The sequence below is a fragment of the Habropoda laboriosa genome, unplaced genomic scaffold (assembly GCF_001263275.1).
Source record: "Habropoda laboriosa isolate 0110345459 unplaced genomic scaffold, ASM126327v1 scaffold625, whole genome shotgun sequence".
Classification (NCBI taxonomy): domain Eukaryota; kingdom Metazoa; phylum Arthropoda; class Insecta; order Hymenoptera; family Apidae; genus Habropoda; species Habropoda laboriosa.
Genome location: NW_017100729.1, coordinates 86550 through 102798, shown reverse-complemented (window position 1 = coordinate 102798; position 16249 = coordinate 86550). Strand labels below are relative to the sequence as shown.

General features: G+C 35.9%; 3 protein-coding genes across 3 annotated transcripts; 1 reads left to right on the top strand and 2 right to left on the bottom strand.

Moving 5' to 3' along the window:
* Positions 1-556: 556 nt before the first annotated feature.
* LOC108577116 (protein ZBED8-like) lies at positions 557-1626 on the bottom strand (the record flags this gene model as incomplete). The annotated part of the gene is made up of 2 exons (XM_017940218.1): positions 1527-1626; positions 557-1479 (listed from the first exon to the last, which is right to left on the bottom strand). Coding segments are annotated over exons 1-2 (1023 nt in total), but the record flags the coding sequence as incomplete, so codon positions are not given.
* A 1228-nt stretch (positions 1627-2854) lies between these two features.
* LOC108577115 (RNA-directed DNA polymerase from mobile element jockey-like) lies at positions 2855-4906 on the top strand. Its single transcript, XM_017940217.1, has 3 exons — positions 2855-3038; positions 3241-3771; positions 3825-4906. The coding sequence occupies exons 1-3, from the start codon at positions 2855-2857 to the stop codon at positions 4904-4906; spliced, it is 1797 nt and encodes a 598-aa protein (XP_017795706.1).
* Positions 4907-15140: 10234 nt separating this feature from the next.
* On the bottom strand, positions 15141-16127 carry LOC108577114 (piggyBac transposable element-derived protein 4-like). The gene is given in 1 exon segment (XM_017940216.1): positions 15141-16127. A coding segment is annotated over 1 exon segment (987 nt).
* Between the last annotated feature and the right edge of the window lie 122 nt (positions 16128-16249).

Sequence of the window (16249 nt, the reverse complement as noted above, 5' to 3'; positions counted from 1 at the left end):
AATCAGCCAATGGCATTTCACTGAAGCTGAGTTTCAGCGTCCTGTCGTTCCTCAATTCTATAAATTCCTCTCGAATTTGAAGGGAAAGTGCTTCTGTTGAATTTTCGGCATCGGCTAGAAAAGGATTTCTTATCCAATTGTATTGCTCCGCATTAATTGTGAAAAAATAGTGATTAAATTTCTCTTTCAAGAAACTTAAATGTGGTTGAATCAGATCCAGAATTAATTGTTTGTTTTTAATCATGGACTTGCAAGTCCTTTGGAACATTTCTAGAGATCCTTTTTGAAACTCTTTTTGCCAAAGTTCGAGCTTATTTTTAAACCCCATTAAGTTGCCGGAACACGTCAGATAATTTTCGCTTCGCCCTTGCATTTTTTTATTCAGTTCATTCAGGTGCTCAAAGATATCAGCCATATACGCAAGTTTGGCCATCCAGTGATTATCTTCAGAAAGTTGGTGTAGTTCGGTCATATTTTGTTTTAACAAAAACTCACGAACCTCGTTGCGAAGCTCAAACAATCTAGCCAAAACTTTGCCTCGGGATAGCTAACGTACCTCAGTGTAAAACAATAGGGATTCATAATCCGATCCCATTTCTGCACACATTAGTTTAAAAATACGCGAATTTAGGGCTCTTGATTTAATAATGTTTATGATAGTAATGCATTGATTTATCGTTTGCAATAGTTCCATTGGCAAGTTCTTAATCATGAATGCTTCGCGATGTATGCAACAGTGTGTAATTTCTATATTAGGATTTTGCCGTTTTACGCACGAAATAAAACCTTTTTTATTGTCCATCATTGCCGCAGCACTATCCGTGCAAATACTACTAAAATTACTCCATGGAATATCATAGGTTTTGAAAAAATCATCTGTTACTCGGAAAATTTCCTCGCCGGTAATTCGCTCTGGAAGCTGGTTGCAAAATAAATAGTGTTCTTTTATGGTTATGGTGCCCTCATCAACGAAATGTACAATAGCTATCAGTTGTGCTCGGTTTTTAATGTCTGTTGTCTCATCAATTTGAAGTGCAAACTTCTGAGCCGTTTTCAGTTTTGCAATTAGTATTCCTAAAATATTGCTCGACATATCGTTGATACGTTTTTTAACAGGATCAGCTGACAACGGTACTTTTTTCACTTCATTAACTTCTCTATGCGCAAGCATGGATTTAACAATTTCTATGCATGCTGGTTTAACGAGTGTCTCACCAATAGTATGTGGTTTTTTCTGACGTGCAATTAATCTTGCAACATGGTAACTAGTTTCTAACATTTTATCAGAAACTGTGACTGACGATAACAGTGATTGCCTTTGTTTTCGCCTTTGATCTAACAGCCTAAGAAAAAATGATTTATCCTTCTTAGCGTAACTGCGATGGTTTGAATTGAGATGGCGAAGCAGTTTACTGGGTACCATTGCTTCGTTAGGTAGCATTTCTCCACAGATGATGCATTCTGGTTTGGGTGGCGTTTCTTTATCACAACACATAAATCCATATCGAATGTAGTCTTCGTTATACTTTCTTTCAAAAATCTTCTGTTTTTTACAGCACTACTTGTGCTAGGTTCATTATCATTTGTCAGTGAATTCGAGTATTTTCCTCGTAAATACTTGTCCATATTTTTTAAGGATATAACAATAATATTACCTAAAAATGCGGTGTTCGGTGGGCCAACGTCTTTATTATTTCGCGTTCGGATGACGACTGACTAACGGTCATCGGTTCAGTAGATAGAACAAAAGTGCGTCGTCACTCGGACATAAAGGTGCCGACGCTCGAGTGGCGCAATACGCCCAACACTCACAGTACGTATATGTACATGACATACATACAACGTAACTACATATTTTTGTTTTATGTATAATTTCGACTCAGAGAAATTACATATTGGCGAAAAGTTAGAGGAATATTTGACTTAGAGAAATTCCTAACTAATGTGGTTGTCAAAAAATTTAATTATTCTCGAGAAAATCATCGCGGCATACTAGTGTGCCGCGGCACAGCGGTTGCGGAGCACTGCTTTAAAGCTTTAGTCGGGGTTAAATTAATTAAATATGTAGCAGTAAGTACTGCTTCTTCCCAAAATACTTTATCTAAACTAGCACCACTTATCATCGTGCGTGCTTTTTCTATTATTGTTCTAACCATGCGTTTTGAAACACCATTCAATTGAGAGGTTCGTGGAAGTGTTAAATAGAAATTAATACCTCTTTGTACGCAATAATCTTTCATCTCGTTAAATAAGTATTCTCTACCATTGTCACATACATACGAACCACCGAAAATCAAAAGAGATATACCGCAATGCATACGTTGTCAAGCTTCGGGCATACAAAGAATTACTGCTTTAGAAATCCTGCATGTGTAAAATGTGCTGGCATGCACCTCACCTCAAACTGCCCAACATCCGGCAAAATAGACGAAGTAAAATGTCACAATTGCAAAGGAAATCACCCAGCCAGCTACAGAGGTTGTATAATAAGAAAACAATTACAGCAAAAACTATACCCTACACTTAGAGCTAAAAAAATCATAGACACTGCCTCTTCACCAGCTCAGACTAATATTCGAAATAGTATCACTAACAATACACACAGTCACCCGACCCCACGAACAATGTCCTACGCTGACATAACACGGAACAGAACGCAACCTCTTATAACACATGACGAATCAATATCAGAAACATCTGAAATTTAAAAATTATTGTTACAAACTGCAAAAAACACTGAATCCATCTCTACCATGATATTCGAACAATCACAACTGTTAAAAGAACAATCAAAACAAATCAACTTATTGTTAGAACTACTTACTAACGTGCTTACTAACAAACCAAAATAACAATGGACTATAAATTAAAAATCGCTATCTGGAACGCGAACGGGCTACACCAAAGATTACCAGAATTAAAAACCTTTCTAAGTATCAATAAAATCGATATAATGCTTGTAGCAGAAGCCCACCTAACAGATAAAAACTATATGAAAATACCACTCTACAATATATACACCACTAATCATCCAGCTGGTAAGGCTCGTGGTGGAACAGCAGTAATCATAAAAAATGACATCAAACATTTCCTCCAAAATACAATAGCACACATGAACATACAAGCTACCTCAGTAACAATTAACACAACGCACCACAAACTCACGCTGGCTGCAGTTTACTGCCCCCCCAAAGCAGAAAATCTCTTTAGACCAATTCACAAACTTCTTTCAAAGTCTAGGAAACAAATTCATTGCTGTTGGTGATTATATCGCCAAGCACGCTCTATGGGGCTCTAAAACAAACTCGCCCAGAGGAAAAACGCTAGAACAAACTATACGAACACTATCCCTAGATACACTAACAACCAATGAATCAACCTACTGGCCCGCTGCATACGACAAATCACCTGACTTACTAGACTTCGGTATAATCAAAGGGTTAAATAAAATTCACTTTCAAGTACACTCCTGCTTTGATCTCAGTTCAGATCATTCACCGATACTACTAGACTATCTTCACCAACCCGTTATTACCCAAGCTATGACAACATTATGCAACAATACCACAAACTGGGCACACTTTAAAAACTACTTAGAAGTCAATATAAACTGCAATATACCATTAAAAACCCCTGAACAAATAGAATCAGCTGTGATTAATTTTACTAATCTTATTCAAGAGGCAGGATGGATGTCCACTAAACCAGCAAAATGTAAACGACAATTTAATTCATATCCAGAACACATCATTCAAAAAATTAAGCTCAAACGTAAAATAAAATACAAGTGACAAAAGCAAAAAAACTTCTTTCAACAAAAAAAGACAACGCAATCACCAAAGAAGTGAAACAGCTAATACTGCAGCATTGCAATGATGAATTCCACTCATACATCTATAGTCTTTCTCCCAACGAAGATACGAACTATTCGTTATGGAAAGCCACCAAACGATTCAAAAGACCTACCACACTGTCCCATGCCATCAAGAAATCCGACGGTAGCTGGGCAAGAAATGCCCACGAAAAAGCTACAGTTTTCGCTGAACACTTATATAACACCTTCCAATCTAATGACAATCACGTCAGCACAAGTTTTACAATCCTGACAAATACTGATTACAATCAAGAAATTCCAAGAACCACCGTCAAGGAAGTTAAAAATCTTATCGCCGCCATCTCAATTAAAAAAACTCCCGGTTTCGACCTAATTAATAGAAAAATCATCAAAGAACTTCCACCTAAAGCTGTCAGAATGTTAACCATAATATTTAATGCTATACTAAGAACCCAATACTTTCCCATTAATTGGAAAATAGCACAGATTATCATGCTACATAAACCCGACAAAAATCTGCACTTGCCATCATGCTATAGACCTATCCCTCTACTGTTCACACCATCGAAAATATTGGAAAAAACAATATTGACAAGAATGAAACAGATAAGTATAGAGCAAAACCTAATACCGTCACATCAATTTGGATTCAGAAACAAACACGCAACAATGGAACAGATACACAGACTTAGAAATAAGATTACACATGCTCTCGAACACAAGCAATACTGCACGGCACATTTTCTAGATATAGAAAAGGCATTTGACAAAGTCTGGCATGAAGGTCTACTACACAAAATTGATCAAAAATTTCCCAAGGCCTACTACAAACTCATCAAATCCTACTTAAAGCAAAGAACCTTTTTCGTCAAATATCTAGACGAGTGTTACGACATTTACGACTTAGAAGCCGGCGTCCCACAGGGTAGTGTCTTGGGCCCATTTTTGTACATATTATATACAGCAGATATTCCAACCGTGATTGAAACTGATACATTTACATTCGCAGACGACACAGCTATACTATCTGCCCACAATGACCCAAAGACAGCGTATGATAACTTACAGTAATATATCACAAAATTAGAAGAATGGTTGCACCGATGGAAAATAAAAGAACCTTTTCACCTTAAGGTTCACCTTAAAGAATGGTACTATTTCGGATCTTAAACTCAACAATACTTCCGTACCACAAACCAAATCAGTGAAATAACTGGGACTACACTTGGATTCAAAATTAACATGGAAACACACATACGTTCTAAAATCGACCAAATCCGCATCAAGAGGAGAAACATGTGCTGGCTTACATGCAAAAAATCTAAATTAAGTCTTGACAATAAACTTTTAATCTACAAAGCAATTATAAAGCCCATCTGGACCTATGGCATCGAGATGTGGGGCATGGCAGCCAAAAGCCACATTGCTAAAATTGAGTCATTACAATCTATAATTCTTAGAACAGTAACCAATGCTCCATGGTATGTTCGAAATGACGACCTTCGGAAGGACCTCCAAGTTGAAACAGTTTCTGATGAAATCACTAGTCGCTGCGACAGCTATAAAAAAAGAATAGACAGTCATCCCAACGACCTAGCAAAAAAACTGTATAAAACCAGTCTGCCTCGCAGACTGCATAGGAAACACCCAAAGGATCTTCTATCCTAACGGCATCAAGCCTCAACAGATGTTATCCACAGGGATAATTTCTACGTGTTAATATTAACCAAACCCGATACTACAATTTACCGAATGTCCTTGCTAGACAAATTGTAAAGATTCTTGGAGAAAAAAAAAACCATTGTCACAATATAAATTCACGATTTTTAAATTAAAGTGAACCTCACTTTTTACAACAAAATCTTGGAAGACAGAAAAAACATCTGACTTATAAGTGATTAAATATGTGACGCAATAGTAAGTGTACTCATCTACGAATAATACCTAATAATTTTTATCATTAATAGTAGATGGAGTGATAGGACCACAAATATCTGAGTGAACAATAAACAGTGGTCGTTTTATATGATTTTTATCTATGGCTTTTTCAAATGGTAATCTTGCTTATTTGCAATTTATACAAGTTTCGCATAAATTATTTGTAGGTATAACTTTCTCAATATACTCTATGTTGTCGACCATTTGTTTATCTTTCAATTCCAAGAATTTAGCTTTGCCAATGTGGCCTAGGCGTTTATGCCACAGTTCATAATTATTAATTATTGCGTTATGAATCTGAGAATTTCTGTTTCCTATTCTTTTTACATTAACTTTAAAATCAATAGTTATTAAATTGTCCATGGGCTTACCATACATTACCATTTTACCATTTTTGCTTATCTCGATCCCTTCCTCGTTGAAGGTGATGCGCAAACCTGCCTGCTGCATTCTTCGCACCGACAATAAGTTGTACGGCACATCTGGGTAGTACAGGACGTCTTCTAGTATACCGTCAATTTCTAAATTGCTGGTGACATTGATATTTCCTTTCTTCGTCGCCGTTATGAAAGTCCCAGTTTAGGCAACTGAGATTTTCACCGTCGGTTGCAGCATAACATATTTGGAAAATAAATTTTCCGTTTTTATTATATGATCCGAGGCACCTGAATCCAGTGAAAATGTTAATTTTTCTTCAGATTTTTGAACTTGATGGTTTCCAGCCATAAAGGCGAATCCGGAAGTATTTTCTTGCGAGCCACGTGGTTCAGAAATTTGAACCGTTTGTATACTTCTTTTCCTTTCCTCGTTGTATTGCTGGTTCCTCGTGTAGTGATAGCAGTCCTTTGTCTTGTGGCCATATCTCCCACATTGATGATATTTTATCATCGGACCTTTGTTGCTGTAATTTCCTGATTTCTCCATTGCTTTATTTTTAAAGAATGATTTTTGAGCCAGAGCTTTATTTCTTTTGACGGTTTGTATATGAAGTACTTTCATACGTGTACAATCGTTCTCCGTTCTTATCTTCACTTCGTGATCTAAAGTCTCATCTTCACGAACGATACAGTTAAATTGTCTTCTGACAATGTCTCGATGGCCGTAATCACACCATCGTACTGTTATGCCGCAGTTTAACAGGGACTTCAAAAATCTCAGTATTCCGTTCACAAAAATAACTCTTTTAATTCCGAAGATCAACTCTTAACAAAATTAATAAACTGAAGTTACAACTTTTAGGGAAAACTGACGCGCGGCGTGAAGATGGCCCTCCACCCATAGTGTAAGGAGTGGTGGAAATTCGTGTTTATCCTAACAGTACGATGCAGGGATAGTTAACAGTAGGCGTGAAAGTTTGTTTCTTTCAATTTTGCTCTTGCTGCTGATAATTCTGTAATTAGGTCATCAAAAATGGTGAAGTGTTTTATCAATGGCGCATCACTCTGCTATTTGCGACTCTATAGTTTTTTTCTTACGGCTAATTGAGTGGCTAGACTCTTCCTTTCGTAGATCGCGTTTAAGCCTTTTAATACTTCCCTCGCTGTACTTCCAGTTTGCACAAAACCCAGAAATGAGTCTGATAAATATTCTACTATCAGATTCTTGGCTACTCTTTCCGCTCTGATCCATTCAACACTTAACTTTGTAGGAATGTCTTTATCTATAACTTTAAGAACATCTGTTTCATTCATCAACGCGCGTATTCCTAACTTCCACATCTTGTATCTTTCACCACTAAACACTAACTACACTAAAACACTAAGCACTAGAACTAAATCAAATATTATTAAACTAAAGACACGTAAATATATAACGTTTATACTGTAACTATATTTTAAATATTGTTTAAACACCACAATACACAGTTTTTACACTAAAATAGTTTATACAACGCAATCTGGGCCATAACCTATTGGAAATGGGTTATGGAAGTGAAATAGTCTTTGTAAACTGTTAATATACTATTTATTATCGGATTCAGAGGAAACGTCTTTACTGTTTCAAATGCTCTAACGAACTGTTCCTGGACACCCAAAAAGGAAAGTTGGGGCCCGCTTATACCTAGGAACTGTTTACTTTATTATATCGCAGTGTGCAGTGCTTGAATCTAAGACGAACACCAGACACATCTAGTGAAAGTCTTAGTACCTTTGTTTAAAAGAACGCTGAGACATTGTCGTCCTCACTTGATTATTTCTACAGGGTGTTATTAGAAATACTTCAACAAATTCGACAATGGACGTGCTATAATTGAATATTGGTGGATGAACTTCCTAAAGTATCCCGTCAATCCTAAAGAAACTTTGAACTTTGAGTTTCGGAAATTTCATTACGGCACTGGTTTTCTATTTCGACGGTTGAATACACCCATTTTCGACAATATGCCTTAAGTATTCTATTCTTGTTTGTAAGAGGCTACATTTACTTCAGTTAATGACTAATCCGTATTGTCGTGCTGCTTCTAATACAACTCTAAAGTTTTCGATTGTTTTTATAATATTATTGGCTAGAACTATTATATCGTCTAAGTACGTGCGGACGATGCCAGACGCTATTAATTCTCTAAACACGGCATGTATAAATTTTTGGAAAATAGCTGGGGAATTACAGAGTCTGAAAGGTACTTTTAAAAATTCATAATGGCCATTGGGTACAACAAAAGCGGTATATTTCTGACTTTTCTCTTCGACGGGTCCATGAAAGAAACCGTTCTTCAAATCTAGGGTGCTAAGTATTTTCACGCCCTGCAGTGAATCTAATTGGTCCTCTATTAAAGGCAAAGGGTATCTGTTCTTTATTATTTTTTAGTTTAACTGTCTATATTCTACACAGATTCTGGTCGAACCATTCTTTTTCTTAACTAGTATTATGGGACTTGCATAATTTGAATGCGATAGTCTCACAATTCCACCTTTTACCCATGGATCTGTTTGTTCATTGACCTCGGTCTTTTCTTGAGGGCATAATCTTCGCGGTCTCTGGTAAACAGGTAGGTATATCGTCACTGAGAACAATATTCATTGTAACCCCTACTTTGCGTGTTTTATTAGACTTATACTTTTCAACTAAATCTTTTATTATTTCTCTATGTTCAGGAACTGTAACATGCAATAAATCTATTTCATTTTATAGTTATAAAAAATTCTCCTAACGTATAATTACTCTCTACTCTAACACCACGAATTCGCAAAATTCTATTATTTAGTCTAGGTGCGCCAATTTTTACGTAATGATCAGCTCGCATTAAATTTAGGTCGCTGCTAGAATCTATTAATGCTATTAGTTTACAATTATTAATCTGTACCTTTTTCAATCATTTTTTCCTTGACGCTTCTGATGTAGCTTGTTTCACATAAGCGTGGACGCGATATCTCTGTGAAAATTAATCCTTTCTGTTAAAGATTTTATATACATAGAAAGTACATGTAATGAATTAATACGCACTCAACCCTACCATTCCCAAGCCTCGAGCCGTCCCGCGGAGTCCCAACGGGGGAGGGTCCTCGAACCCACACTACTTTTTACTCATTTATCCTAAAAAAAAATTGTTTTTTGTAAAAAGTTTTGTAATATTTGAACATGTGATGCTTTATGAACTATATAGCATATTTTTTGCATTGTATTTATATGTATATTTATAAAAAAGAATAATATTATATGATAGTGTATACTAGCATGAAACTAGTCTAAACTTGATTCTTCTCATGATTCGTCTGATGTTATACATGAATGGCAGAATATAATATTTTCTGAGTGCTTTCTACATACGAGATTTTTACATTTGTAGCAGCTTTGCTTTGGTTTCGATAAATTATTATATTCTATTCGTTTGTTTTTAGCTTCCTTCATACATTGATAGCATCTTCCTCTTTTGGTTGGTTCTGTATCTTTTGCTGTTTTCATTCTGAGTTTCTTTCCAGTCAAAACTTCTAAAGCATGTATGTACAGGGTATAACCCTGTATTTTACAAAATGTTTTGTCGTGGCTTCACCAGTTGATTCTACAGCTTTGAATCGGTGGAGATCTGTAAATAAAGTTGCCGAAAAATTTGAATTTCTCCGTCAAGATCAAATTTTTTTTATTGCATCATATAGTACTCATTTGGAGGAATAAAAGTCTTAAAGGATCCATCGGTCGAAAATGGATACGATAACAAATGCACAAAAATACGTCAATTTCTTAAAAAATGAATTACCATTGCTGCTTCATGACGTGCCATTACATTACCGAAGGAGAATGTGGTATCATCACGATGAGTGTCCTGCACATTATGCAAGAAATGTACGAGATACTCTAAACGAAATGTTTCCTGATCGGTGGATAGGTCGTGGTTCAAGAATCTGTTGGCCAGCTAGATCACCAGATCAAACTCCGCTCGATTTTTTCCTGAGGACACGTGAAAAGTCTAGCTTATAATGATATCCCAACCATAGCACATAACATGCAGGAAAGAATTGTACACGCTTGCAATGCCATTCCTGCAGTTATGATTGAACGCACAAGGAAAAACTTTGTACTTCGTATTCGAAAATGCCTTGAAGTAAATGGAAATCATTTGGAACATTTGTTAGAATAAAGATTTTGCCCAAAAAACACGAAATGTTCACTTTCCAATTCTTTTCTGAATTATTGTTATTTTTTTCATTTAATGTAATTACAAGGTCGTGGTGTTGTATACCTTTGAATTCGTCTTGATGTCCACTACAATATTGCATTACAAAAAACACGTTGTCTGCAAAAAAATGACGATGACCTTGAAAATCGGGAATGGAAACGACCTTGCCAAAAAATTCACAGATCGCAATATCCCTCATTCTAAACCCAACAACTTTGTCCTCACACAATTTTGCGTATCAGTAAAGGTAATGAAGATATTAACGAATCCATGTTAAACGGAACACCCTGTATTGTGTGATAAGAGATTCTGGGTTCGTTCCCCACCACGTGTCTCTCAAGAATTTAATTATGTTTATGGCTCGTGAGCACTTTTTTTGAATTAGGTCAATTTGCTGGCTAAATGTCATTTTGTAATCGAAAGTTACGCCCAAAATGTGAGCGGATTCGCTTGATTTGACGGTGGTATTATTTATTTTATTTCAGTTTGTCCTGGTTGTATGTTACGTTTGTTAAAGTGTATGAAAATAGTTTTGTGTGTCGATAGTTCCAATCTTATGTTACATAAATTATCATGAATTGCAGTGATCTCTTTTTCGAGTGTTTGTTTTCGTTTGCCATATACAGTTATATAGTCTGCGTATTTGGAAATCGTTACACTTTTGGGAAAATTTTCTGCTATTTTGGAAATGAATATGTTGAATAATAAAGAATTTAAAACTCCTCCTTATGGTACACCTTTATACATTTTCTTAGCCCTGAACTGAAGCGTCTGAGTAAACTGATCTTTCGGAGATTAAGGATTTAATGAATTGAATTGTGTTAGTGGGACATCCGATACCTGCTAACTGTTCTAGAAGAATGTCTACATTTACATTATTAAATGCCCTATCAATGTCTCTAAGTATACTACCAGGAGACTTCTTTTTATTGCTGAAGGCTTCTTCTACGTTCAATGTTAAGTTTGTCAGGTTATCTATTCTATTCTACATTCTACCCACCATTCTATTCTATTTTTTAGCATAGATTCGAAAAGTTTACAGAGACATGAAGTTAAGGAAATGGGCCTGACTTTTTTCCCGTCCGTTTTACTGATGAAGTGGATTTTCTCCACTCATCTGGGTAATTATTCTTAGTGTACATTTCGTTGAATAAGTTTGAATTTTAATGGTAGTTTTTGGAGGATTTCGTTGTCAATTTCATCGATACCAGGAGCTGAATTGGCGTTCTTGCTATAATGAGCGGTGTTAAATTCAATAAAGTTAAATGGAGAGCTCAAAAATTCGTTTTCGTCGCATATTGGAAACCAGTCAGGATCGTTGGGTACCTAGGGGGGGCTAATTTTATCTAGGGCTTCCCTGCTTTGGTTTTCCCGTTAATGGTTCTCAGACCTGTGAGAAGGTGTGACTTTGACCCATTTGTTTTTTAGGATTTTGCTGGTGTTCCATACATAAGTTTTGCTACAGTTAAAGTCTAGGTTTTCTACAAATTCTTTGAATTTTCCCCTTTTTTCCTCTCTAAAAGTTTTTCTAGCTAGGGCCGAAAGTTTTTTATAATTTATGTCTTCTTTGAGGTCTTTTATGAATCGTTATTTTTTAAAAGCTGCCTTCCTAAGTCGTTTGACCTTCTTACCTTCTAGATCCCACCAAGGTACAGGGTTTCTGTGGAGTTTGTTGTTTACTATTCTTTTTCTCGGTGTGTTTGATTTGACAGCACTGGTTATCATACTTGTAAAAGCGGCATATTTTTCTTGACCTGTTAATTTGTCATATTCGGTTGACAATAAGTAGTGAAAGTTTTCGTCTAGGTTTTGGCAAACATTTATCCTATTAGTTCCTTTTGACTTGATATTAAAGGATTTTTTGTGATATACAACCTTTTTCAGGTTGAAGTCTATAAAAATCTGATAATGGTCAGAACCCCAGGTTTCGTCGTTCACTTTAACGTTAATTTTATCGGCAATATTAAATGAAGAAAATATTACATCGAGATTCGATGTTGTATTGTGTTGTACATATGTGGAGGATTTGAAGTTATGCAGGAACAAGTTCGATTTGCTGAAGTTTTTAAGGAGTCTTTCACCGTTAGAATCACTTTTCTTACAGTTCCAATTTTTGTGGTGGGCATTAAAATTCCCCATTAAAATTGTGTGATTTTTCTGGTCGGTATTATCAAGTATTTGGTCCCATTGAGACTGTGAAAGAGTTACCCCGGGGGTTCTGTAACAAACAATGATACCCGAAACGGGTTTAACATTAGTGATTTTAATGCCAGCTAATTCTACGGAATCGTCAGGAGTCTTAAAAATATTGAGTTCTACGTATGCAAGGTTTTTGTGAATTAAGATAAGAATTCCGCCTCCTCTTGAATGGGGGCGGTCTTTTCTGAAGGTTTTGAAGCTGCTGTAGTGGAAGTTTTCCTCTTGAGGTGTTCTTTTTGAGAGCCAAGATTCCACAAATATGAAAATATCCAAGTCTGTGAGAATTTTGGAGAGTTCGTCGTTTCTTCTCATAATGCTTCTTGGGTTCCAAAACATTAACTTCAAATCTTTGATTTGAGTTTTCGTCATAGGTGAGCGAGTTGATTAGGTATTATGATATATCAAAGTCGGATGATTCACATTCTGTTTACCGAGGGGTGTAGCTCAGGGGCATGTTATCTGGAATTGCGATTTGTCCACCCGGTAGGCTGGTTCTTAATTTCTTCGTAAATCTGTGTACAGGTAACCCTCCTATAACACGGTAGATAGGTTCCTAGAAAATGCCGTGTTGTGTGAAACCGTGTTATATGAGACCCAGAGCCAGTACAAAAAGGGGGGTTACGTTCCGAAAACTTATTAAAAACAAACATTTCTTTTTAATTCCATATAAGCAACTTAATTTTTATTAAAAATATAAATATACGTATGACACAAAACGAAACAAAACAAAAAATATTATTTTCATTTAATGTAACCTTAATTTAATAAATTTCTTCAAACGAGAACGTTTTTTCGGTTAAACGATATCACCTTCACTTTCTGAACCTTCTTCTTCATTTAGATTTTTTGCACTTTCTATTCTCTTTAAAAAATCTGTAATTTTGGTTTGTTTGCTGGTTCTTACAAGGTCATTATAGATTTCATTGTATGAAGATAGACAATTTTGCAGCTCCCTTTTAAATTTTCGGCTTCTTTCAGCGGAAGGGTCTGCATTCAAGGAAAATGATTCAAGATTTTCAGCTAAGCTTAGGCCTTCTTCTAATTTTTTTAATGATAAATTATTAACTTTACAATCTTTATCAGTGCTATTGTCCTCAGAATCGATTTGATTTCCAACTTCGGATGCCATTTCCATCAAATCCGCTTCGTCAACTTCTTCTTCCACTAATAGAATTGAACGTCCTCAATAGTCATATCCACAAAGCCTGCGCCTCCGATCGATTTAGCAAGTTCTAATATGCCACCAGTTTTTAATTTTCTGACGATTCAAGCACGTTTTCTATTTCAACTGAAGCTGGCCATATCTTCTTCCAACATGCATTTAACGTTGATGTTTTTAGTTCTTTCAGCGACAAAGATATGACGTCGATGCAGTGCTTAATTGAAAATTGCTTCCAAGCTTCCATTACATTAATTGATTTCGAATTGGTTACGTCTAAAATCCACTGTAATGTTCTTCTTATGTAATAAGTTTTAAAGGTATAAATAATACCTTGATCCAATGGTTGGAGCAACGAAGTAGTGTTAGGTGGTAGGAACACTATTTTGACGTTGAGATGACTCAAATCTTGTGGGTGACATAGAGCATTCCTATGACAATAGTAATAGCGCCTTGAAGCTCAAATTTTTCCGTTTTAAACAATTTTCAACGTTAGGCACAAAACAATTTAAAAACCAATCTTTAAATAAATTTCCAGTCACCCAAGCTCGTGGATTTGCTTTCCAATATACCGGTAAGGTGTTTTTATTTACGCCTTTAAGTGCACGGGGATTTAAAGATCTATAAACTAGCAAGGGTTTTGTCATAAAGTCTCCCGACCCATTACTGCACAAAAGTAGCGTTATACGATCATTAGACACCTTAAATCCGGGAGCAGTCTTTTCTTTTTTCGATATAAAGGTTCTACTGGGTATATTTTCCCACCAAAGCCCAGTTTCGTCGACATTGAAAACTTGATGTGCTGTATATCCTTGCTGTTCTATAATGTTTTGAATTTTTTCTGGATACGTCCTGGCAGCTTCATGATCAGCCGACGCAGTTTCTCCTGGAATTTTTATGCTATGAATTGCAAAGCGCTTTTTAAATTTTTCGAACCAACCTTTACTTGCCACAAAATCTGGGTTGACAGAAGATTCTCCATGTTCTTTAAGGTGTTTGTAAATTTTAAGTGCTTTTTGCTTAATGATGTTATCATCCAATGGAATTCTTTTTTTACAGCTATCATCAATCCAAATGCTGAGTGCCTTTTCCATTTTCTCAATTATTGGCGTCCGGGGACGAGCTGCATATTTTGCGGATATCGAAGATCTTGCAGCAACTGCACTTCTTACTTCTTTTTCATTTTTCTTAATAGTCCGGACTGTTGCTTCATTTAAATTAAGACTTTTTCCAATGTGAGCTGCTTTTTCTCCTTTTAAAAGACGATCCAAGATTTGTATCTTTACTTCTAAAGAAATAAATTTTCTCTTAAACGTTGTTTTTTTTTATCTTTATTAGATATAGCTTGGGGCTGAAACTTGATTTTCCAAAAATAAGTCTTAAAGACGAAAAAGTCACTCTTTAACATATCGTGGCTCGACGCAGACTGCCGACCAGCCGCAATTTAAAAGAAACAAGACTGTCTTCTTTGTCCACTTCACCGTTTTTCTCATGATGGGATAATATGATAAATACTGATCTGCCAAATCTACACCCATCATATATTTGTTATAGTCTATGACGGAATGCGGTTTTATAATTTCTTGTTTCGTTTTCCAGTGCATTTTATTGGTATTCGTTAATTCTCCCGAATGTATCATGGAAACCATGTATACGATCTTCTGTTTCGGCTTCCACGCCTGTACTAAAACTTCACCCTTTCTTTTACAAGTATATTCTCCAGTTTTCAATCTGAGATGCCGTAAAGACTCGGAAACACCTCTATTTGCTCTAATTGTACCGCAAACTCGTGTACCATTTTTCATAAGCAATTCTGCGGTATTAATGCTGTTATAATAGTTGTCCATGTATAAGTGGTATCCCAAACATATATTTTTATCAAGTAATGACATTATTGTCTGGTCCAATTTTTTGCTTTCTGCACAGTATATTTCCATGTTGGAAATATATCCGCTTCTAGCTTCGCATAGCATACGGCAAAGTAGGCCGTACTTTATTATTTTTGCCGGATTGTATGTTTTTATAGATAATTTTCCACGCCATGGAATAATGGATTCATCAAGCGAAAGTTCTTTCCTAGGCGTGTATACCGATTTAAATTTATCTAATAAATAGCTCAGTATGGGCTGAATCTTCTCGAGCTTATTAGAACCGGTTATTGTTTGATTGTTCGAATAATGCCACGTGTTCCAAATCTGGCGAAATCTATTACGTGGCATTATAGTGGAGAACGATGGTGTTTTCGTATAAAACTCTGAGGACCAGTAATCATTTTTTACATCTTTCTTTACCTGGCCCATCATTATAATCATGCCAAGAAATTTTTTCATCTCGGCTAGAGTAATATCATTTCACTTTGACATTTTCTTCCCCTCACTCATCTTGTCCTTATTTTGCTGGTAATAGATGTTGGATTCATTTACCATTAATTAAAACAAATCATTGCCAATAAACAATTCGACGACTTCTTTTACGCTTTTCTTATCAGTAGGAAAAATCTTTG